The 24,903-nt window shown below is 43.7% G+C and overlaps 1 protein-coding gene and 1 pseudogene across 3 annotated transcripts in view; one reads left to right on the top strand and one right to left on the bottom strand.

Moving 5' to 3' along the window:
- The window catches only part of PPP2R3A (protein phosphatase 2 regulatory subunit B''alpha), a gene marked incomplete at both ends in the record, with an annotated part of 116,915 nt that overhangs the window by 24,066 nt on the left and 67,946 nt on the right, over nucleotides 1-24,903 (top strand). For both annotated transcript variants that reach the window (XM_080696238.1, XM_080696239.1), the window contains 2 exons: nucleotides 6,853-6,956; nucleotides 15,199-15,301. In XM_080696238.1, coding sequence (XP_080552364.1) covers nucleotides 6,853-6,956; nucleotides 15,199-15,301 — 207 coding nt within the window. The remainder of the gene's footprint in view (nucleotides 1-6,852; nucleotides 6,957-15,198; nucleotides 15,302-24,903) is intronic.
- Nucleotides 18,136-20,020, bottom strand: LOC308263140 (alpha-endosulfine-like; annotated as a pseudogene). Its single transcript has 2 exons — nucleotides 19,978-20,020; nucleotides 18,136-18,474 (listed from the first exon to the last, which is right to left on the bottom strand). The product of its transcript is annotated as an alpha-endosulfine-like (transcript).

Below are 24,903 nucleotides of genomic sequence, written 5' to 3'. Positions count from 1 at the left end.
CCTTTCCAGGGCACTCAGGGTTTTCTTGCCAGTTCTTTAAGCAGTGACCATTTTATTAGATGACAGAGCCAGGTAATTAATAAATTTTCTAAATGGGCTGGAATTGTGGACTTAAACCCAAAATATAAAATTTTCCAAGGATGAGTGAAATCTGCATCTGGAGGTGACATGCATTAAACCAAACCTCTTGAGAACTGGGGTCTCTGAGATGAAGGGTCTATTGAGCCACTCCAGGTGCAGCCAGAAGCACGCAGCCAGCAGGGCAGTAGCTGAAATGTCCACTGGACCAGCGCTCAGAACGCTGTGAAACGCTGGAGGGGAGAGCACTCTAACCTACAGTGGCTTTAGCCAAGAGGCCTGGGATGATGCAGGAAACGCTTTAGGATAGGAAGAAGCGACTGTCATCCGTAATAAAAAATATATTGCTTCTGGGTTGTTATAAAACAATTCTGGAAAGTTTTTATAAAAAAAGGGGGGGCAGCCTTGACACCCCTACCTCAGTCTCTTGGACTTTGCAGTGAAATTTAGGACATTCCAGAATTTTCTCTTATCACATGTAAACTACTCAAATGCCAAATGGGTATTTCTATCACGGTACCAATATGTGTAAAAGAGATGTAGTTTCCTGAGATGCTTCAGGTAAGCAAATAAAGAGAAACTTTGCAGACTAAAGTGTAGTGGTTCCTGGTGTGGACTTGGGGTCACTGCCTGGAGAGTCCACCGGGTTCTTAATGCCTCTCTTCCACGACCTGCCCAGTCGTGAGGAGAGGCCCTCGAGTACTCACAGCCTCTGACAGAGGAGCCCTTCTCCCTGGCTGCCTGAGCACATGCTCCTGGTCTAGTACTCCCATCGCCATAGTGCAGCAGCTGTACCCTGTTCCATGCTCAGAGGCTCATGGTCATGCCACAGACTAAGAGGAAGGCAGAAAGCTTAACATCAAGGGGAGAGTGGGGAAAAGTGTGGTCAGGACGGGGAGGGTCCCTGGGTGGTGGGGAGCAAGAAGGAAGACCGTGCAGTTATGTACAGTGAGGATAAGTCCATACCTGGTATCAGAAAACTGCCAGTATGGAATCCTACAATACCGAAGAGTTTAAAAAAATACAAAACCATTTTTTAGCCAAGTAAGTCATTTACATAACAGTTTACTATTTTTACCTAATATGTGGTATAATGGCCATTTTACACATATGTGACTGATTAGCTTGTCTGAATTAGACTTGATAATAGCCATAAATCCCATGCAAGGATGCCAGCCTTTCTGTTCATTGTTCTTAGACAGCTCAGGTAACAGAGCAAACTGTATACCTTTAGAAAGTTAAAACAAGCATTGCATATAAAGGAGAATCTGTAAAAATGACTTAAAAAGTTGCCATAAGTGTTTCTGTGTTGTTTTATTTTTATTGCGGTGTCAGCTTATTTTATTAGATTTTGCCTTGTGTGTGAGGTGGGGGGATAACTGGGGACTGAACCCAGGAATGTTCTACCTCTGAGCTACACTCCCAGCCTATTTTATTTTTTTATTTTGAAGCAGAGTCTCTCTAAATTGCTGAGGGTCTACCTAAGTTGTTGAGGCTGACCTCGAACTTAAAATCCTTCTGTCTCAGCCTCCCAAGTACTGGGATTACAGGCATGCACCACCATATCCCCTGCCTCTTTATTCTTAAAGGCATTTATTTTTTAAAGTTGATACAATCCTATCTCTTTTCAGCCACGTTTGATATAATCCAGCTTTTACCTGGTTATCACAGCCTGTATGTACGCACTAAGTCACCCTTATCTTCAGCTTTCTTTACTGTGTCTCTTTTGCCACAAAGTCATGAGCTCTGTCTCCAGCACTTGCTGCTCATGGTCTTAGGACAGGTGTGTAGAAACACTGGGAAGAGAGGTGCCTTTGAGGGCACAGCGGGCATCGGAGCAGGAAGTGCCTGCTCCTCAGGGTTCTTGTAGTCTCACAGCTGTTTGGAAGGCCAGTTTGAATTTGCAACCTCATCCTAGTGGCATTTCGAGCATAGCCATTAAGACTGGGACCTGCGTTTTGCTTGGTTTGTAATGTACTTCCATCAGTGCCTGGTAGTTATGCATCATAGTGAGGTTCGGAGTGATAGACACATACTGCACACGGCACTTGGGTGCTTCCCTCCGGATTCCACCCTGCTCCCTCCCACTCCCTGTACATCTTATTGAGGTTGGTATTGGTCATTTTTTATTTGTACATAGCATCATTTAAACTGTTTGCTTCATCAAGTCTTTTTCCACATACACCTCCCTCCCTCAGTCCCCTCCTCTCTTCATTTATCTGAGGTCCCTTTTGTTTCACAGTTTCTCTCCAACTTCCACATATGAGAAAAAACACAACCCTTCACTTTCTGAGTCTGGCTAATCTCACTTAGCATAATATTCTCTAGTTCCGTTCATTTTCCTACACCTGACTTAATTTTTTTCTGAGTAAGATTTTATTGTGTGTATATATGACAATTTTGTAATCCACTCATCTGTTTGCAGACACTGAGGCTGGTTCCATAATTTGGCTGTTGTGAATTGTGCTGCTATAAACAAGCTATTGTGAATTGTGCTGCTATAAAAACACTTTACATGTATTACTATGATACTCTTCAGTTCCTTTGGAAAGATGCCCAGGAGTGGTACTATCTGGGTTATAGGGTGGTTCCAGTCTGCCTTGGTTAATATTCTCACTGCTATCATCCAAAACTACTAACAACACAACTTAAAGGAAGGGAGATCTATTTGTTCTCAGGCTTTGGGAGATTTCAGGGTATAGTACATGTCAGGCCAGGTCTGCAGAGGTCAAAGCATGATGGTAGGAAGGAGAGAGAGAGAAAGCAAGGGCTCTGCTCACATCTTGGAGGCTGGAAGGCAGTCATCTTAGCCAGCAGCAAGGGGATCCCAAGACAGAAGCACAGTCCCTAATCCACAGCCCCCAGGAACCCACCTTCTCCAGCTGCTTCCCTAGATTCCCACCCAGAAAATTCATCACAATGGATTGATTCACTGATTAGGTTATAACCCTCATGTCTTAACGGCATCAGCTCTGAACATTAATACATGAGCTCTTCGGGGGGCACTTTATTTATTTTTGGTGATACTGGAGTTCCTGGAAACCCTTCTACCTCCGGGCTACACTCCCAGACCTATTTTTTTATATTTTTTAAATTTGGAAACAGGGTCTCTTAAGCCAGCGCGGCTGGCTTTGAACCTGCGCCATCCTCCTATCTCCTCCTCCCAAGTGTGGGTATTACAAGCGTGCACCATCACGCCCGGCTCTTCAGGGGCACTTTAAATAGCCATAACCCATTCACAGCCTTCTGAGAAGCCTCCACACTGATTGCCACAGCGGCTGTACTAATTTGCAGTTCCATCAACCGTGTTTACGGGTTCCTATTTCCCTACATCCTTTACAGCATTTATTATTATTTGTATTCTTGAGTGTCCTTCTAAATGAAGTTAGATGGAATCTCAGGGTAGTTTTGATCTGCGCCTCCCTGATTGCTAATGATGTTGGATATTTTTTTCATATATTTATTGACCATTTTACTCTTCTTTTGAGAAATGTCTGTTCAGTTCAGTTGCCCATTTTTATTGTAATTTGCTTTTTTAGTGTTAAGTTTTTAAAGTTCTTGGTATATTCTAGATATTAGTCCTCTATAACAAAAATAGCTGGCAAAGTTCTCCTATTCTGTAGTATCTCTCTTTAGACTCTTGTTTTCTTTGCTACACAAAGCTTTTTAATTTAATGTCATTCAATTTGTTAATTTGTATGTGTGTGTGTGGTACTGGGGATTGAGCATGGGACATTCTACTTCCAAACTACACTCCCAGCCCTATTTTATGTTTAGTTTGAAACACAGTCTCACTAGGTTGATGAGAGTCTCACTACTTGCTGAGGCTGTCCTTGAACCTGTAATCCTCCTGTCTCGGCCTTCCAATACTGGGATGCAAGCCTGCACCACCATGCCCGGCATTGATTCTGTTTTTATTTCCTGAGCTTTGGGTTGTTACTGAGGAAGTCTCTACCAGTGACCTCTTCTCGTAATTGTAAAGTCTCTGGTTTAATTTCTAGGTCTCTTATCCATCTTGAATTGACTCTTGTGTGGGGTGAAAAATTAGAGTTTAATTCCATTCTACAAATGGATGCCAGTTTTCCCAACAGCATTTGTCTTGTGAATGACATGTTAAGTTAGATCAGCCAAGCACAGAAAGAGAAGGGACATATGTTTTCTCTAATATGTCCAAACTAGGGACTATTAGGAATACCAGAGGGACTCCAGATAATGGAGGGGAAACCTCAGCAAAGTTAGAATGGAAGGATAGGAGAGAAAGAAGGCTGAGGTCGATTAATGGAGAAGCTACATCCGAATATGTGTAAAAGTATGAATATAGCATGGTTAACCTGGATACTCATTTTTGGGAGGGGGAGGGGAAGTGGGGGGAGGCACCAGTCTGAATGTATGCCATTTTTAATATGTTCCACATAAAAATAAAAAAACAAATCAAAAATAAAATCTCCCTTTACCTTTAAAAAATAAGAGTCTAAGCCGGGCGTGGTGGCGCACGCTTGTAATCCCCGCGCTTGGGAGGCAGAGACAGGAGGATCGCGCAGGTTCGAAGCCAGCCGCGCGCGTTGGCTTAGGAGACCCTGTTTCCAAATATAAAAATGTAAAAATAGGTCTGGGAGTGTAGCCCGGAGGTAGAAGGGCTTCCAGGAACCCCAGTACCACCAAAAAAAAAAAATAAATAAAAAATAAAAAAATATAAATAAAAATAAAAAATAAGAGTCTAAACCTAAGTTTCCTAAACCCATCTTCTGCATTTCCCTGTATATCCCCACTTCTTTCTTACTCCTTTATTTAAAAAAACAAAGTCTTCACACTGGTCTGTTTTTGTGTGTGAGTGTTAATAATAAATCTCTAGCTTTCATATTAATATATTTTCTTTTTTAGTTCTTGATCTCTTGGCTCTCTATATCTTAATTCCTAAATTTTTTAGTATATGTAAGCCAGCCATGCATTTTGCAAAACTGCTCCAAGAACAATGGCCACGACCCTTGTTTTAGCTGAGGCTGGCAGCTGTCCCCAGGATGAGCTAAAAGGTTTCTGACCACTTCCAATTCTGAAAAATGTGTGAGTTACCCTAGTGATGGACGTTTCAAACCCTTTGGCAAGCCAGTGCCAGTCTCTCTGTGCTTTCTGTGTGGCTTCCCCACCTCCATAATATAGAATGCTTTCAATTCTCCTAACAGTCCCAATAGGCTGTCAGTAGGGCTGTCTAAAAGCTTTCCCCTGGCAACCCAAGCTGCATGAAAGGAGGGCTATGACTGGACACGGTGGAGGTGACAGTTTACATACCCAGCGTGCGTTCATCGTGAGTGGTGTGCCTTGGCGATCATAACTGATACAGTAAACAAACCCACGTCGTTTCTAAGCAACACTTTCCCTGGTTCTTGATCTCAGTAGAGGTATTCAACCTCTGGACCTAAGAAATCCTAAATTCTTCTCTGCTTGCAAAACATGCTTTAGTGGTGTTGGTGAAAGCAACTTCTTATATTTTTCTGTTCTTACCTCCCTTGGCTTAAATTTTGCTTTCCATGTCCTCCTCCCTAGTATGAACCTTTCATGGCCTTGGGTGGCCTCTTGAATACCTAATGTCTGACTAGATACCCCTCAGGTTCCCATGGGGATCCCTGCACACTGAGGCCTCCCACCAGGAGCAACTTCACGGGGGCATGGATTCCCAAAGTCAGTGCTACCAGCACTCGTCCCCGGGGAAGGGTGCTGGGACTGTGGGGAGGGTTGTAACCTGTGCCACTGGGGGCAGCTGGGCAGGAGGCAGTGGAAGTGCCCGGGGAAGGAGGGGGCAAAGACTCAGGAGTTTCTTTTTGAAAAGGGGGTTGGTAACCCAGGTGTAGTGACACACTGTGCCTGTAAACCCGGTAATTGGGAGGCTGAGACAGAAGGATTGCAAATGTAAGGTTAACCTCAGCAACACAGCGATACTATCAGCAACCTAGAACGACCCTATTTCAAAACAAACAAACAAAAAAAGGTTGGAGGTATAGTTCAGAGGTAAAATGTCCCTGGCTTCATCCCCAATACCACAAAAAAAAAAAAAAGAAAGGAAGGAAGGAGCCAATAGGTTCAGAAGGGCATGACCTAAACCCAAGGTGGTTGCATATATAGTGTACCTCCAAAGAAGACTCTTTCCTTGGTAGAATGATAAGGGCTTAATAGAACCTATATTTGATATGAATAACAAAAATAACCTTAAACAAGATGCAGCTCTTTAAAGAGCTTTCTGCCACCATGCTCAGCTTGATAGCTGGGGTGGGTGGGTTGGTTGGTTACTTGGTTAGTTGATTGACTAGTTGGTTTGTTGAGCAGCCTAGGGTTTTCTGGTTCTTCCTGAACCTGGGACTTAATAACAATAGGCAAAGGAGAATGGAGGCAGCAACCCAGTAATGGCGGTGACTGTGTTTGTGCTTGAGGAATGAAAGGCATATACAGACATGATATTCAGTCATTTCTCTTTCTAGACAGTGGAAAATACATGATGTGAGGGTGGTACCAGGAAGGCTGGTTTTCTTACTTTCGGGATAGGGGGAAATCCTATAAAAGAATTTGGGAAAAAAAATAAATGTCTCCATTTTCTTCACCTAAACATGTAAGCCTCTTATTTTAATCCCTCTCCCTCTCCCTCTCTCCTTCTCTCTCTCTCATTTATACCTTTGCTGTGCCCCCGCTGTGTTCCCAAGGGCCCGCCTATCCTGCAGCATTAAGGGTGGCCGTCACACGGGCCTTCTCTTCACTGCCTCTCACTCCTGTACTCTGTCTTTGCAGGTCTGTGGCTGTCCTCTCTACTGGAAGGCCCCCATGTTCAGGGCTGCAGGGGGGGAGAAGACAGGATTTGTGTCAGCACAGCCATTCATTGCCCTGTGGAGAAAGTAAGTATGTAAGCCCTCACTCTGAGACCAACAAGGGATCATGTGGGCCTCATAACACGCCTTATAAAGGTCACTTATTTATTTTTCTTCTCCCTGTATTTCAATCAGGAAAATTCAGTGATTTGCAACCATTTCTTTGCCACAAGACTTTATCTTACATGTCTTTAGACAGTAAAGCAGATCTACAGAAATACCTCTTTAATAGCTATTTGATAGTTTCTTAGTTTTACTTGTTAAATTGGGGGCCCAGGAGGTGAATCCTATTGCAATAACATAAAACGAATGAAAATTCTCCCTAAGGGAGGCAAACCACTGTGTCACATAAAAAATACAATTGCATTTTCATTTAGAATTATATCAGTTGATTCATCAAAATAACTAAATTCTAATTGATTTTAATTACTTTTTGAGAGCTCCAGTTAAGAAATAAAGGACTTAGTGTATCAAGATATTCCTGAATCTTAACATTCTGGCAAATTTTCTTAAATTCAAACTAAATTTTCTCTTTAACTCCTTTCTATCTTCTTAGATGTTGTTTCTTAATGTATTTATACATGTCGGAAGAATGTCAAAGCTTGTCTCTTCCTCTTTTGACCGATTAATGATACCTTTTCCGGGCTAGTTCCCCTCCCACTAGTAGACTAATGGTAATGCTGATTTGTTAACTTCAGTGTCTGACATCACCAGAGTCCAGTTTATCTTTCCCTTCTAATCCCTCTACACCACCTAAAGGCCATTAGTTGTGTAATTCTTGAGAACATAGTAACTGATTACTAATATATTTATAGTTTTTAAAATTTAGCAGCAAGCCAGGTAATGCATGCCTGTGATCCCAGTATCTGGGAGACAGATAGGAGGATGGCAGGGTTGAGGCCAGCCTCAGCAATTTAGTGAGGCCCTCACAATTTAGCAAAAACCTGTTTCTAGATAAAAATAGGGCTGGATTATAGCTCAGATATAGAATACCCCAGGCTTCAATCCCTACTACCACAAAAAAAGAAAAAGAAATCTAGAAGAAAGTTGAGTTCACCAAGTTCTTAATTCATAACATTAGAACTGAAATAATCTAGGTGTCTAAGACTCTACCAGTTAAAGAACTATACCCAAGCTTGTTGCAAATGCCTTGTGTGTGTTTTAGACATTTTGTTCATGCAGCAGTTCTGAGTTGTCCAATACCAAGGAACAAGAACCATAGGAGAACCATTCCTCATGCACCACCTGGATGATTCTGCAGACAGTTTGATACCGGTGTGGTGGCGCAGGACTTACTAGTGCAGGGGAGGGTGAAACAGGAGGATTGCAGGTTCGCAGCCAGCTCAGCAACTTAGTGAGACCCTGCTTCAAAATTTTAAAAAAGGGGGACTGGGGTATAGCTTAGAGTTAGAATGCCCCTGGGTTCCATCTCTAGTACCCCTCAACACGTACACACACAAAGACAAATCCATATCACTGTTCCACCACTTCTAGAGCAAACAGAAAGGAGCCTGAGAAAACAATGTGTGAGCCGGGTGTGGTGGCGCACGCTTGTAATCCCTGCGCTTGGGAGGCTGAGACAGGAGGATTGCACAGGTTCAAAGCCAGCCTCAGCTACTTAGTGAGGCTCTCAGCAACTTAGTGAGACCCTGTTTCCAAATAAAGTATAAAATAAGTCTGGGAGTATAGCCCTAAGGTAGAAAGCACCTGGGCTCTAGCCCCAGTACCACAAAAAAATAAATGCGTGGATATAGGCAGGCATGATGGCACATACCTGTAATCCCAGTACTTGGGAGGCTGAAACAGAACAATCACAGGTTCGAGGCCAGCCTCAGCACCATAGCAAGACCCTGTTTCAAAATAAAATAGAGCTGTGGCTGTAGCTCGGAGGTAGAATGCTCTTGAGTTCAGTCTCTAGTATAAAACACACACACACATACACACACCACTACCACCACCACCACCACCATACATGAATAAGAAATCATAAGGTAAGGATCCGGGCATGGTGGCCATGACTGTAATCTCAGTACTTGAGAAACTGAGATAGGAGGACTGTAGGTTTGAAACCAGACTAAACCACCTACCGAGACCCTGTTTCAAAACAAAATATACTTGGAAGGCTGAGACAGTAAGATCACAGGTTCAAGAAAAGCCTTAGCTATTTAGGCCCTCCAGAATTTAGTGAGACCCTGTTTCAAAATAAAGAATAAAAAATAAGGTTGGGGTGTAGTTTGGAGGTAGACCACCCCTGGGTTCAATCCCTAATACTATAAGGGGTAAAAAAGGAATTCCTTGGAGGCTGGAGGCTAGAAGTAGGGGAAAAAAAAACACTAAGGAGCCGGAGTGAGCTAACCGAGGAACTGGCATTGCCCTTGGAGTATTTTTTATTGATACTTCTGGGAGCCTGGAACACAGAGGAAGAAATGGCCCTAGGGCTGAATAATAGGAGGTCAGCTTGTGCTTCCTCCTGTCCCCAAAGCAAAGTCAGGATATCAGTTGGGTGCTATGATTTACTTTTTTAATCAACCTGTAACAGTAGCAGAATTTAAGAACTTAAAATGTTCTAGCTTCCATTCAGCTGTTTTTTTCACTCTGGTGGTTGCCAGGCCCTGAAAAGGCTTTGATGAGGGAGATGACGTAGCTCTTGTCAGAGATGTCTTCGGCCACCGAGCTCAGCATGGTTGGCAAAAACAAACAAACCTAGTGACCTGGGAATGCGGCAACAAGAGAGTGATGATTGTTTAAGGAAAAGCTGTGATGCCGAAGTGGTGGTGCACACCTGTGATCCCAGAACGTGTGAGGCTGAGAAAGGAGGGTCACAGGTTCATAGCCAGCCTCAGATTTCAACAAGGCCCTCTGCAACCTGGTGAGACCCTGCTTCCAAATAAATAAAACAAGGCTGGGCATACAGCTCAGAGGTAGACTGCTCCTGGGCTCAACACCTAGCAACACACACACACACACACACACAATAGTCTATATATGAGACATTAGAACCAGAGACAAGAAATACAACTACTTACATTCTATTTTGACTATTCTAGGACACTGTGTTTGTAAACCTGAGTTGGACTGTAACAAAGCAAAACTGGTATCAAACTTGATTTACCTTCGTTTAGCTACTTACTACTAAGGAGACTCTCAGCCAGTGATTGGTTAAACTCTGCGCCACTGAGATCGGGTGGACGTCTGGCTGGTGGGTAGAGCAGAGCAGCAGCGGTAGCCACCACAGCAGTGTCCTGGGAGATAGGTCACCGTCTCCAGGAAAGCGATTCCTGCAAAAAGCAGAAGGAGAAAAAAGACATGATGCACAAGCCTTCACTGTGTGTGGCTGCAGGAAACTGCCTGAAGAGTTATACAGGATGAGCAATGTCTTGTTTTTTTAATTAAAAAGAAATTCTATAGACAGAGCTTGTGCTGCTACGTTGAAGTTAGTCAGCTACGAAAATGGTTTGGATGCCCTCTAGTGGTGACTCTGTTTTGGACACTCTTAAAATACCTTTTAAAGCCAAGATGCTTTTTAAGGGAGCCCCAGGTACAGCTAATTTGAAAGAGTAAGCATCTAAGTTACAATGGTGTGAACTACTACACTGATTTAGTAAAAGACTTATTTAGTTTTTTAAATTGTTTACAAATTATCTGCATTGCATAAAGTAATTTGGGTCCAAGTATAATATGTTAAAATTTCCAAGCACAGAACCATAACCAGCAAGTCATGTTATGGTATTAAAGTATTTTGCTATATGCATATACATGCTAGCCAGTAATAAACTCTACATAATCTTGAAAAATAAATTCAAATATAAAAGGCATGAATCCAAGAGTAACTTCCTTCCCCTCAAGTGTCTCTGCATTCTAGAACCACGAACGGCAGAGCGTTTTCCTCCCACTCCTCTCCCTGCACCGCTGCCCCTCATAGCTATACTGACGTCTCTTTTTCTTACAGTCAGTGCATTTTTAGGGAAAAGGCATTGCTCCGTGGCTTTTCTTAAATTCCTGAGATACCAACTTTTAGGCTGAATTCTCAAATGGAGCCATTAATATTATTCCAGCTTTACACTGCTTTTACCTTTTCTATCAATGAGTCATCTGTCCATTAATAAAACAATATGTTGCCTTAAAGGCATTGTCCTCAGTGTAGAATGCCAGCATAGAAAGGCTGTGCTTACCTTTATTCTTCACTTTTATGACTTTCATTATCTCCTCTTCTCCTTTCATATAGAGTTTATCAGCCAGTAACACAGTAGAAATGCTGTTGGGTTTAAAGTACTATCCATTTTTTATATAAAAGTGCTCCTTTTCAAAGCCCTCGCGATCTTTCTGCTTTTATCATCCCACCCACTTGCTAACCCCGATAGTAGTTTTCATTCACACCTATTGCACTAACCTTTTTCTGAAACATGTGTTTATTTAACTTCAGAGGTTTTAAATGAGAAGGAGAATGAGTATTAAAGTCCTACTGGCTCTAATAATCACAAATGAAGTTGGTCGAGTGCACATCTGATAGACTCTTCTGTGGTAAACCACTATGCTGTGTGCTCTGGTAACTTTGCCTTCTCTTTAGTACCAAAGAGATAAAGTCGGCAATACGGGGTATATATAGGGTATATAAACTAGACAGAGATCAGCAAGGAATGTAGTTTTCAAGGAAGGTTTTTTGAAAGAGACAGCTTATTCACTATGTCTTAAAGAGACCAGACTCAAGATAACAAAATTGGAGTAAGGTCAGATATAAAATTACATATAACTCAGGCCAGCTGCCTGGAGTAGAAGTTTCATTTACTAAATAGTGGGAGAGGTAAGTATGCAGGGTACAAGCTAATTACAGAGGGTTTTCAATGACAGTGTGGGTATGTGGTCAGCTTTGCATCTCTGACAAGATCCTGCCATAGATGCAGTAATGCCATTGCTTTCTGGGGCTGCGGTGGGGCTAACACCCAGGTACATGTGGTAGAGCAGAGGACACTCACTTCTTAAGGACCTCCTCCCCAGAGCCATTAAGCTTTACCCTTAACTCTGAACCCCCATAAAAATTAAAATACAAGTTACATACTTCTAGTAACAGTGGTATAGGCACAGAGTAGACTTTTACATTCCAAAAGTGAGAAATTGGGGCACAGAAAGTGGGGGTATGGAAACCCAGCAGGATAAAGAGTAAATGCCCAGCACCCAGGCACGTGAGATGACGCCCTGTGCAGGGCTCAGGCAGCCCTGCCTCTGTGGCATGCCCACTACCCACACGTGGCCACTCTCAGGCTCGTGCTGCCCACCGCCAGCAGCATTTCTCATTCTTGGCATCTCTGATTTCCTGGAGTCTTCCTCACAACTTGGGTCCACACTTCAGAGCTTCATGTATGGCCGTCTTGGGTCTCCTGCCTGCCCTCCGGGCTCTCCTTTGACCTCTTAGTGGGCGCTTTGATAACCCCACAACTCTTGCCTTCTGCCTGCCTGAAGAGCCAGTGCCAAGTGACCCCGGCGTCTGATGCCCACAAACGCAGCGGCTGAGTCCATCAGACCTGACTGGAGTGGCTGTTGAGAGCTTGCATGGCTGGCCACAGGAAAACCTGCTGGGGAGAAGATTTCCCAGTCACCTCTGTGTGAGCAGAGCACTCCAGAGCCGCCCTCTCAGAGCCAAGCCTGCTGTAACAGTGGTGCGTGCCTGTAACCCCAGTGACTTGGGACCGCAGGAGAATCAAAGGTTCATGGCTAACCTGGGCAACCTAATGAGACCTATCTCAAAGTAAAATCTACAAAGGGCTAGGCCGTAGCTCAGCAGCAGAGCACCCCTTTACTACCTCTGGGCTATACTCCCAGACCTATTTTATATTTTTTTATTTGGAAACGGGGTCTCTTAAAGCCAGCAAGGCTGGCATCGAACCTGCACGATCCTCCTGTCTCAGCCTCCCAAGTGCGGGGATTACAAGCGTGCACCACCACGCCCGGCGGTACCCCTTTACTGAATAGAGAAAGCCCTTACTTTATTATTATTTTTTTTTTTTTTTGGTGGTACTGGGGTTCCTGGAAGCCCTTCTACTTCTGGGCTACACTCCCAGACCTATTTTTACATTTTTATTTGGAAACAGGGTCTCCTAAGCCAGCGCGCGCGGCTGGCTTCGAACCTGCGCGATCCTCCTGTCTCAGCCTCCCAAGCGCGGGGATTACAAGCGTGCGCCACCACGCCCGGCTTACTTTATTATTTTTTTAAAAGAGAAAACTCTCCTAAACCCATTAAGGTGAGAATTTGTAAACGGATTAGTCCACTGGCGAAGGCCAAACTCTTGTGATCCAGTGGCCTCCTGAAAGCCTCCCCTCCAAACTGCTGCGCTGTGGACCAGGCCTTCAACACAGCAGCTTTGGGAGACATGAAAGACCCAACCCACTGTGGTGGGCTTTTCGACTTAAGCTCTAAGTGATAGGAAGCTACTGAACATGGTTGAGTAAAGGAATTATATAATCATAATTTGTTTTAGAAAGATGAACTGTCTGTGATACAAAATTATATGAGCTCTGAACCTTGTTAGCACCTCTTGCCTCTAGCCGTCTCAGTATAAACCTATAAGGCCCTGAACTTGGTGGCACAGTGGAAATAAGAAGACACAGTTGTCTAAAGCATTTGGAGGAAAACTCGGTACCTCAGTCTTCCCATCCAAGCAGCAAATGCTCCCAGCTTGGGAACGGTTACAGAGCCTCCCTCCCCCACACACACTTATCAATGACCGAGTCTTCATTTCTGCCATGGCGCCCTCTCCACCGCCCGCTGCCCATCTTCATGCCTGATCATGTCACTCTCCAGGCTGCAATTCTCCTGTGGAGCCCGTTACAGCCCCAGCCTCCACACAGGACTGCAGAGGCCTTCGGGATTCGATCCCTTCTCCTACCTGCTGTACCTTCTGTGGCCCAGATACCACGCGTCTCACAGCAGGCCCTTGTACATGCTTCTCTCCTGCCACAGCGCCTCCCTCCCCTTGGCTTTCCGGGGCTCAGCCCACTCTCCTTCTCCAGGGCCGCTCCGCAGTCGTAGAGGTGTTGGTAACTAAACGTTAGCCTGTGTGCTCCTCACAAGGCACAGCACTGGGACTTACTTTGTTTTTCTTGCATCCTCAAGGCCACAAGCAACATCTGACAAATGGTTAGCGTTCAGTAAAAACTAATTAAGGGAAACAAGAAAGTTTGGAGACTAATTGGATGTGAAGAATAAGGGAGAGAAATTTTAAGTGATTTCAAAGTTCCAACCCAGATAACTTAAGAATGGTTCTCTCATCCTTACAGAAGTAAATGTCCAGGAAAAGGGCTGCCTTGGGGAGAAAAATCTGGTTTTCAGTGTTTGACTTTGCTATCAGAGTATAGTTCCCAAGTGAAAATGCCCATCGAATAGTTGAAGGTAAAGAATTCTGGGAAGTGAGAAGGCTTAATAGAGCACTCGCTTTTTAAAACCTGTTCCTTAAAAGTCTAATTTTAAACAGAACGTCAGGCCTTCGGTGATACTGTTGTTTATCTGAGGTGTTCTCTCCTGGCTGCTGGCTAACTCTGGATCCCTGCGCTAAACTGTCCTATACCCTGTGCTCCCCCTAGTGTATTTACCTGCATCACTTCAGTTGACTCTGGTCTCAGCCTGGAAGCATTCTATAATAATAATACACCTGGGGTGGGCATTGGGGAAGGGCTGAGTAAGTGCCCTGTGCATGTATGCCTCTGCCGTCTTGTGTCCCATTAAGATGTATGACTACACTGCACCAATCAAAAATTAAAGGAGAATAATATCCCATCAGCTGGGCATAGTGGTGCACACCTGTAATCCCAGTACTTGAGAGGCTGAGACAAGAGAATTGCAGGTTTGAGGCCAGCCTAGCCACTTAACTAGACCCTCAGCAACTTAGTGGGGTCCTGTTTCAAAAAAAAATTTTTTTTAAATGGGTGAGGTGTAACTCAGAGGTAGAATGCCCCAGGGTTCAATTCCTAAGTATAAGAAGAAGCAGGGGTGGGAGGAGGAAGAGAGAAATATATATACACCATCTTGTTATTGAGCTGTTATTAAAATCAAAAGCATGGAAACCACTGAAAAGATAGCACTTTGGCCAGGGTTGGTCAGTGGTAGAGTGCTTACCTAGGACTGGTGAGGCCCTGGGTTCAATTCAGCACCACCCAAAAGAAGAGAACCCCTGATTCTTAATCTCAGTGGCTTTCAGATCAGACCGGAATTACCAACAAGTGATGTTGTCGTCGTTGACTCAGTAGCAGATCTTCCTGAGCAGTGTTTCTTTTATAGGTTGCTGAATAATCATCATGATGACGCCTCAAAGTTTATCTTTCTCCTGGCAAAGCCCAGCTGCAGTTCTCTAGAACAGGAGGATTTCATCCCTCTACTTCAGGTAACTTTTATTTCCATCTGAACATGGGTTTAGTTTTGGAGTTTCAGAGGTTATTTTTAAAAAATTTTAGCAATAATATGTTTCCACTGAGCTACACAAATCTAGATTTCAGATTTATAGAAGAGTGTTTTTCACACTTGTCTTAACAGTGAAATCCTTTTGTTAAATGAAACCTAAAACAAGTCCATAGGACAAAATAGATTAAACAGAGCTACTCCCACTGAAGCAGGGGAGAGGGGCTATTTCCCTCCCGCTTTCCGGGAGTTCACACAATCACCAGAGCACCTTCTGAAGCTGTCAAGTTCAAGAAGGTTGTGTGGAAGGGGCCGGTTCTGTAGCTGTGTCTCTATAAGAAACCAATAGGAAGCAAGGTAAAGCTTACAGTTCCTGGAGCCACTGTCATGGACCCCACGGTCTTACTCAGTGTTCCTTGATCCTTCGATTTAAGCACATTTCTAAAACGCTTGGTTTTCTGATTGTTTAACCCAAGATTTATGTGAAACAAAATTAGAATAGGAAGAGGAGAGAGAAGAAACTAGAATCCAATACACGAAAATCTGCAGAGAGGCTTGCCCTGAATCTCTGAAGGTAGTCAGGAGAATACGAACTACTTAAGGGGAAAAAGACACAGCACCTGTCAAGCACTCCAGTCTGGAGTCATTGAAAATAAGGATCGTGGTCCCCAACTTTACCAGGTTTAGCCAACATCCTTAATTTATGTTATTAGCACAGACTCCTTATTTACTCATCCAGAAAGCTCACTTTACGGAGCAGCTCGCAGACCAGTGAAGCAGTAGTGTAGATTTCATTTTTCATTTTCTGTCTCTAAAACTTTTAAACTCCAAGTGTTACATACTTACTTACTTTTGCACACACAGAAAGGATGTGCCTCAGACTTGGATAAAGCTTAGATCTGTAAGAAGGGAGGTTTTCTATTTTCTTTTACTTATTTCAAAATTTCTGACTTCTTTCTTCACTCACTTGGCTGGAAGAAATTTTAACCCTTCTAAGGATCCACATGGAGCTGGACTACAGTGCTGAGGTCTTCTTTCAGTTTGCTGATGTGCTGTCATCATACCTCACAGGGGCTCAGAGCGACAGATCATACATGCACACGGCATCATACCTCACAGGGGCTCAGAGCGACAGATCATACATGCACACGGCATTCCTGTGTGTCCCCCTCTCCCCATACAAAACATTCACCTCGATACTGACCACCTCATCTATCATCAGAGGATTGTTTTAACTGTTTCCGTCATCAGGTCCCCCTTTCATCTCCCTCCCCAAGCCCCTTCCGCTATTCTACTAGTCTCTCTCCATTCAGCTGAGCCTGGCTTTGTTTCCCTGTAGCCTCAAATGCATGAGAACACGACCCTCTCGGTGACTGGCTCCTGGTTAGCCAAATGTGCTCAAATGACATAATTGTGCTCTTCTTGTTTTTTCTTTTTGTGGGTCTGGGGATGGAACCCAGGGGCATTCAACCTCCAAGCTATACCCCCTGCCCTGTTTTTTATTCTTTATTTTGAAACAGGGTCTCAGAGTGGCAGAGGGCCTCACTAAGTAGCTGAGGCTGGCCACAAACCGCGATCCTCCAGTCTCAGCCTTCCGGATGGTGGGATTACCAGGTGTGCACCACCACGCCCAGAATTGTGCTCTTCTTTATGGCTCAGTGAAATCCCATTGTAAGCCGGGCGTGGTGGCACACGCTTGTAATTCCCAAGCTTGGGAGGCTGAGACAGGAGGATCCCGCAGGTTCAAAGCCAGCCTCAGCTGGCTTAAGAGACCCTGTTTCTAAATAAAATATAAAATAGGTCTGGGAGTGTAGCCCAGAGGTAGAAGGTCCCTGGGTTCCATCCCCAGTACCACACACACAAAAAAAAAGAAATCCCATTGTGGGTATATACCATAACTTTATAATCCATTCACGTATTGATGGACACATAGACTTGTTTCATAGTTTGGCTGTTGTGAATTGTGCTGCTGCAGACACAGATACGCATGTATCTCTAGGGTTCTGATTTCAATTTTTGGGGAAGATGCCCAGGAGCAGTATAGCTGGATCATATGGTGGCTGCATTCCCAGTCTGATCTCCATAGGGGCTGCACTGATTTGCAGTCCCACCAACAGTATATAAAGGTTCCTATTTCCCCACATCCTTGCTAGCATTTATTCTTTTTTTTTTTCAGGGTTGGGTTTTTCCGTGGGTCTTTTTTGTTGGTGGTGGTTTTTTATTTCAAATACTGAAAAAGCCCCCTGGGCTCTGTGGGTTTCCACCTCGTGGCTCCTTCCCACACCTCCCTCACCGCCCTTCTCCCCGAAGCAACTGAAGCGAATCTGTTTCTTTACGTGAACAATTAGCATCAAGTTCCCAGCTTGCTCTGCAGAATCAGAGGTGCTGACTGCGTCTGCTGTAGGTAGACCAGCAGTCGCTCTTACCTGCCACCAGGTCTCTGGCCATAGCCCTTATCTAGCCTCCTCCACCAGCCTCACACCCACCCACACCAGCCCCAAGGCAAGAGGGGGACAGTTAGGAATGGTTTTGTCAGCTCCAAACCCAACCATGTTCACCCAAATCTCCCACCCCACCCATGGGGTTCACTGAGATTTCTCCCAAAAGTTACTTGGAAAAAAGGTAAAACAAAATAGGTTCAAGGTCTTGGTGTTTGGCCCACGGGGCTCCATGCGCTGGGACACCAACGGGCAGGGGCTTCTGCCTCTCCAGCCCACACCCAAGCCACCTCCTGACCCTGGCTATAAATGCAAGGAGGGGCAGGAGCCAGCACAGGACCCAGGGGCAGCGTCTCGGGATCTGGCGGAGCCGCAGGCAGCATCACTCAACTTGGCCACCCACAAGCTTGCTGGTGACGAGCGAGGACTTTCTCTGGGGCGGATCCTGTGGTGGGGATGTGGTCACCAGTCACCAGGCTCTGGGCCTGCACCTGGCAGCTGCTTATTCTTCATCTTGGCTTTGGCCATGCTGTAGTCTCCTGAGTCACAGTACTTTTGCCTTTCTGGAGTCTCTTCATGAGGAAGTCCGAGCCTCCCGGCTTTTGTCCTAGGCTTGGGTATTTGGCCTTTAGCTTTGCTTCCTCAGCTCTCTCAGGGAGAATACCTTCTTTCTCCTGTGTGTCCTGCTTCTCCTCGCCGGTCTCCTCTGCAGGGTTCTCTTCTTATTTCTGGGACATGACAGGACTGGGACAGTGGAGTGTAAGGGGACCCAGGAAATCAACCGGAGAAGGGAAGGGGGGGGTGCATTTATTCTTTTTATATTCTTTTTTTTTTTTTTTTTTTGCAGGTCTAGAGATGGAACCCAGGGGCATTCGACCTCCGAGCCACGCCCCCTGCCCTATTTTTTATTTTATTTTGAAACAGGGTCTCACTGAGTTACAAATGGCCTCACTAAGTAGCTGAGGCTGCCCGCGAACATTGATCCTCCTGTCTCAGCCTCCCAAATGCTGGGATTACAAGCGTGCCCCCATGGCCCGGCTTCTTTTTATATTCTTGATGATTGTCATTCTAACTGGTTAGTAGTTAGATGAAGTCTCAGTGTCATTTTGATTTACATTTTCCAAAATAGGACAAGGGGTATAGCTCAAAGGTCAAATACCCCTAGGTTTCATCCCCAGACCCACAAAAAAAAAAAAAGAAAACAATTCCATTCACAATCACTTCAGAGAGAATAAAATACTTAGGTTATAAATCTAACCAAGGAAGTAAAAGACCTCTACAGTGAAAGTTATAGAAAACTGAAGAAAGAAATCAAAGACCTTAGAAAATGGAAAGATCTGTGTTCTTGGATCTCCTGTGTTCTTCAATAAACATCATCAAAATGGCCATGCTACTCAAAGCAATAATATGGTCTGTGGCCAGCCTCAGCTATTTAGCAAGGCCCTTTGTAACTCATTGAGACCCTGTTTCAAAATAAAGAATAATAATAGGGCTGGAGGTGGAATCAGAGGTAGAATGCCCCTGGGTTCCATCCCCAGTACCGGGTGGGGGTGGGGGGGCAGGGGGCAATCAACATCGCTCTTGAAATAAAACAGTCCTAAAATTCACGTGGAAAAGCAAAAGACCCAGAATAGCCAAAGCAATTTTTTGCCAATAAAAACCACTGGAAGCATCACCAAACCTGACTTCAAATTATACTACAAAGCTGTATTAATACAAACAGCATGGCATTAGTTTGAGGTTTTCCATGATAAAGAGTATTAGTGTTATGGGTTACTACTGAGACATCACCCATCCCTGGCCAGAAGAGCCTTCAGATCCAGAGGTTCTTTGCTACATCTGTGTCGTGCATCAGGCTCCAGAATCTTTGGTGAAGACACCCAGGGCCCTTCTATGCTCCACACAGCTGTTTTCTCTTGGTTTCAGCTGTCTCCCTGGAGCTGTTGCCTTGGCACCCATAGGCTTCTCGTTTTCTAAGAGAGTGTATCTGCAGAAGTCTTCTTCCTGTCTTGATCTCTTGTGTTTCCCTTCAGATCTCCTGTATTGTCAGCTTCCATTTCCACTACGTATGGGCTCACTGCTCAGGGCAGAAAAGAGAGGAGGCTTAGAGACCTCGGTGGTTTTTATGGCACCGTGTGCATTGTAAGTTTAAATGGAGGGCTGCGGCATTTGGCCTTGTTGGCCTCCGGTAAGGAGCAGGAGACCACCATCAGATTGAGCCCACCTGGGGAGTGCCCGTGCCTGGGCTCTCCCTGGGTCAGGTACATGTCAGTATTGGGTCTCTTTGCTGTAGCGTTATTCGTGGTCTAAGATGAGATGCTGCTTGTTATACTCTTCATTCCACGTCTAAATACTTAGTTTTCCTGAGGAGATTAGAAAATCTTTGAAGCCAAGATCTACCTCTCATTTCTTTTTTTGCTTTGTTTTATTCTTGTTTTTATTCTGCTTATTATTGTCATCTTTGTTTTGTTTGTTGGGTTTGTTTTGGAGAGTTGTTTTTGTTTTGTTTTTGAGAACTGGAGATTGAACCCAGAGGCCTCTTACCTCTGAGTTACACTCCTAGCCCTATTTTATTTTTATTTTGAAACAGGGTCTTGCTAAGTTACTAGCTGCTGGCCTTGCATAACAATCTTCCTGTCTCAGCCTCCCAAGTACTGGGATTGTAGGCATCAACCACCATGCCTAGCTTCCTCATCCTGTCACGTGTACATCATTGCTTTAGATGTTCCAGGAAATCCTTGTTGGAAGGGAGCCCAGGGAAGGGCATTGAGATACACTGACATAGTTGAGCTTTTTAAAATTTGTATTCATGGCTCTCTGTTTTAAAATTTCTAGAGAAATATACTCACACAAAACACCTAACGTGTGTGTAACTAGCACACAAATCAAGAGACATCACCAGTATCCACAAAACCCTCTGTGCTCTAAGGGAGTCACTACCACCCAAGGGTGGTCATTAGTCTGATTTCCAGTAAGTATATGGCATAGGTTTTTATTAATAGTAACAATTTTCATACCTAAAAGATGAAGTTTGGTTCTGATTTTTATGTCTAGGGCCTTTGAGTATATTTTAATTTACATGATACCCTTGATTATTCTTAAACTCATGCTGTATGGTTTTGTTCCCCTCCAAAAATTCTCATGAGAATAAGAGTCCTTACTAGGCTTTTGCATTTAATAAACATCATTCATAATAATATCTAATATTACATATTCCTACTGATGTTATAGTCAACCTCAGATATTCATTATTTGAACTGCATTCCTAATAAAACATTGGGTTTTTGTTGTAGTGGTACTAGTAATTGAACCCAAGGATATTTTACCTCTGAGCTATACCTCAGAGGTATATATATATATATATATATATTTTTTTTTTTTTTTTTTCATTTGGAAACAGGGTCTCCTAAGCCAGAGCGGCTGACTTTGAACCAGCGCAATCCTCCTGTCTCCGCCTCCCAAGCACGGGGATTACAAGGGTGCGCCACCACGCCTGGCTCAGGAAAATCTTTAATAGGAATATTAACTAACAGTAACTATGAAATAATGAGTTCATATATATTTATACATCTCTTCAATTTAAGGATAACTTTTATTTTTTAAGACCTGGACTTCAATCTTCCTTATAAAAGATGACAAACTTAATAGACATAGTCTGTTCCCATTTGTTCCCAAGTTTCTTCAAACTTGAAGTCTAGAAGTTTAAAATGGAACAAACTCGTGAAAATATATAGAATGGTAGAGCATAAGACAGATGGAAAGGATAATCAGTGTACAAGAAACTTTAACATACATCCTGAAGACAAAGAGTGACCAGAAGCAGGCTAAGGAGACCGCACCCCACAGTGCGGGGCGCGGTGCTGAAGCAGGGCCCAGGCAGGTGGGGCTCAGGGCTGGCAGGGCTGATGAGAAGTGTCAGAGATGGGCTGTTACACAGAACAGTCAACTAATTTGTTCATCTTCTGATTCCCAAATGTAAAGTGCAGCCTGGCATTTACCCACAAGTATTAAGAAAAACTAGCAAAACAAACAGTAAAGTATGTTAAAGGTTCTAAAGTGACAGCCACAGATTGAAGCTCTTGTTGTTTCTCTTCATTCTGACAGTTGGGGAGCCAGGGGAGTCCCACCGATCAGTCTAGAACACCTGCTAGTCAGTACAACCAGCCTACATGTAAGAAAATCCCAGCAGACCTTACACTCAAGAAAAACACCTACTGAAAAACACAGATTCACTTACATTCCAGCAGGGAAAATTTGATCAACTGCCTTTTCTTTAAAAATGAATGGATAGCCAGGCTTATAGGGAAAATATGTAACTAATTTAGGAAACTTCAGAAGAGATAAGAATTTTTAAAAACTAGTTAATGCACTGATATAAACAAATGACTAAGTAGAGAGATGAGACAAAGCACCTGTGCAGAATAATTCCATCTCATGTACTGAGTGGGGCTGTCCACTCCTGAAGCATGGCTGTGCAGTGATTTCAGATGGAGCAAAGAGAGTAGCTTGGCGGTGGAGGACCTAGGCAAGAGTGTGTGAGCCCAGTGGGTCACCATCAGCAGTGATGACTCATGTTGAGAGCACTGGAGAGGGTACAGGGAAAAGGGCGTGTTGACTCTACAGTCTTCCCCCAGAATCCAGAAGCCCAGTCTGGTCATGAGAAAAACATTGAGTTCCAGTAGAGGATCTGACCATTACTCAAAAAAAACACCTTGACCTGGAGGTCATCAGAAATGAGAAAGTCTGAGAAACGGTCATACACAAAAGAAGTCTAAGGAGAAATGACAACAAAATATAACATGAAATACTGAGACAGACAGACAAAAAACCACTGTGGATGCCGGGCGTGGTGACACACGTTTGTAATCCCAGTGCTTGGGAGGCTGAGACAGAAGGATCCAGGTTTACACCAGCCTCGGCTACTTAGTGAGGCCCAGCTACTTAGTGAGGCCCTCCACAACTTAGTGAGAACTTGTTTCAAAATAAAGAATAAAATATAAGCCTCAGCTGCTTAGTGAGGCTCTCAGAAACTTAGTGAGACCCTGTCTCCAAATAAAATAAAATAAAAAGAGGTCTGGGAGTGTAGCCCGGAGGTAGAAAAGCCTTTGAGTTTCACCCCAGTACCACCAAAAAAAAAAAAAAAGAATAAAATATAGGGCTGGGTGGTACCTTGGAGGTATAATGCCCCTGAGTTCAATCCCCTGCACCACAAAATAAAATGTTTTTTAAAAACAAGAATAAAATCTTATAGCCAGGCGTAGTGGCTCAAGCTTATAACTGGGATTACAGTACTTGGGAGGCTGAGACAGGAGCATCACAGGTTTGCAGCCAGCCTCAGCAACTTAGTGAGACCCAGTTTCGAAATAAATATATATGTGACTGGTAGTATAGCTCAAAAGTAGAATGCCCCTGGGTTCATCAAAAAAAAAGAAAAAAGAAAAGAAAAAGAAAAAGCCTTATGAAAACAAACAGCTAACCCAAGAAAAAGTTATTTGAATTTTTGAATGTTAATAACAACTTATATTATTATAGTACTGAGGATTTAACCCAGGTGTGTTCTGCCACCAAGCTGCATCCTCAGCCCTTTTTAATTTTATTTTGAAACAGGGTCTCACTAAATTGCCAGAGCTGGCCTTGAACCTGTGATCATCCTGTGTCGGCCTTCAAGTACTAGGATAACATGTGCACCACCACACCCAGCTTGTTAGTACCACATTTTAAAATTCAACACAAGGCCTGGAAACTCCGATACCACAGAGAGAAATGAACCAATTTAAGAATTTTTACACATAGCTAACTGGAGTATAGAAAAGAAAGAAAAAGAAAATGAAAAGAAAAAAATCAAGCTGGGCGTCCTGGTGCACCTCTGTGATCCTAGGACTTGGGAGACTGAGACAAGAGGATCGCAGGTTCAGGGACATTCTCAGTAACATGGCAAGACTATCATCAACTTAGTGAGACCCTGTTTCCAAACAAAAAATAAAAAGAGCTGGGGATGTAGCTCAGAGGTACAATAAAGCCCTGAATTTAATGCCCCATACCGCAAAAGGGAAGAAAGGAGGAAGGAAATCATTTTTCAGAGCTAAAGGATACAGATCTCTTAGATGAAAGGGGCCATTGAGTGCCAAACACAATTTTAAAAATGGCTTATATACAAGCATATCCCCCTTGAAGTTTTAGGGTGAAAAAATGTGGATAAAGAAGATCCTGAAAGCATTCAGAGAGGAAAACCAGGTCACCTTCATAGGAACAGAGTTAAGGTAGTGTTAGAATCTTATTGGCAACTCTGGGGAAATGGATTTGAACTTAGCTTTCTATTTCCTGCCAGTCAATCAGTTAGAAATAAGATTAGAATGAAGACTTTCCTGGATACCCAAGGACTCAGAAAGCTTATTTCATTTTGTAGGGAGCCACTTAAATATATCCTTCAGTGAAATAAGTAAAGCAAAAAGAGGAATGCGTAAGACACAGGACACAGTGGTTTCAACCCAGCGAAGCCGTAAAGGGCGGCCCCAAGGCAACAGCCAGACAGAACTGTGTTGCTCAGAGGTGCTCTGGCCTCTTTCCTCCCCCTTGAAGGAGAACTGCCTAGAGTCCTGCTGCCTCTGTCACAGGCCGCCTGCTGGAAAGTAAAGTAGGACAGCATGGATGGCTAGGTCATCATTCCTAGCAAAGAACCAGGAGGCATTTTCTAAAGTTAATAAACAATAAGTATAGTATCTTACAGTGTTTAATTATATTTGACCGTAATTAAAATTGTGTTTAATTACAGTGTAACAGCAGAAGTCCTAAAACCATAAATATTAGAAAGAAGTGGAATTAACCAGGCCCAATGGCATGCACCTCTAAGCATGGTACTTGGGAGGCTGAGACAGATATAATATAAGGTTGAGGCTAGCACAGGATTACTTAGCAAGACTGTTTCAAAATAAGAAGAGCTGGGAATATATCTTAATGCTAGAATCTCTTTGGGTTCAATCCAGACAGAGACAGACAGAAGGGCAGAGGAGGGAGAGGGGAGGAGCCAGCTAAAGGTGGTTGGATGGTTAAAAGAACATTCCTGTACATGACCCTGCTTTACACTGTCACCCATCGGTTGCTAGTAACCATTTCAGTTAGAGCATTACCCACCACTGTGTTCTGATAACCC

This window comes from Muscardinus avellanarius (genome assembly GCF_963383645.1).
Source record: "Muscardinus avellanarius genome assembly, chromosome: 5".
In the NCBI taxonomy this organism is placed as follows: Eukaryota; Metazoa; Chordata; class Mammalia; order Rodentia; family Gliridae; genus Muscardinus; species Muscardinus avellanarius.
This window is presented reverse-complemented; position numbering and strand designations above follow the sequence as displayed.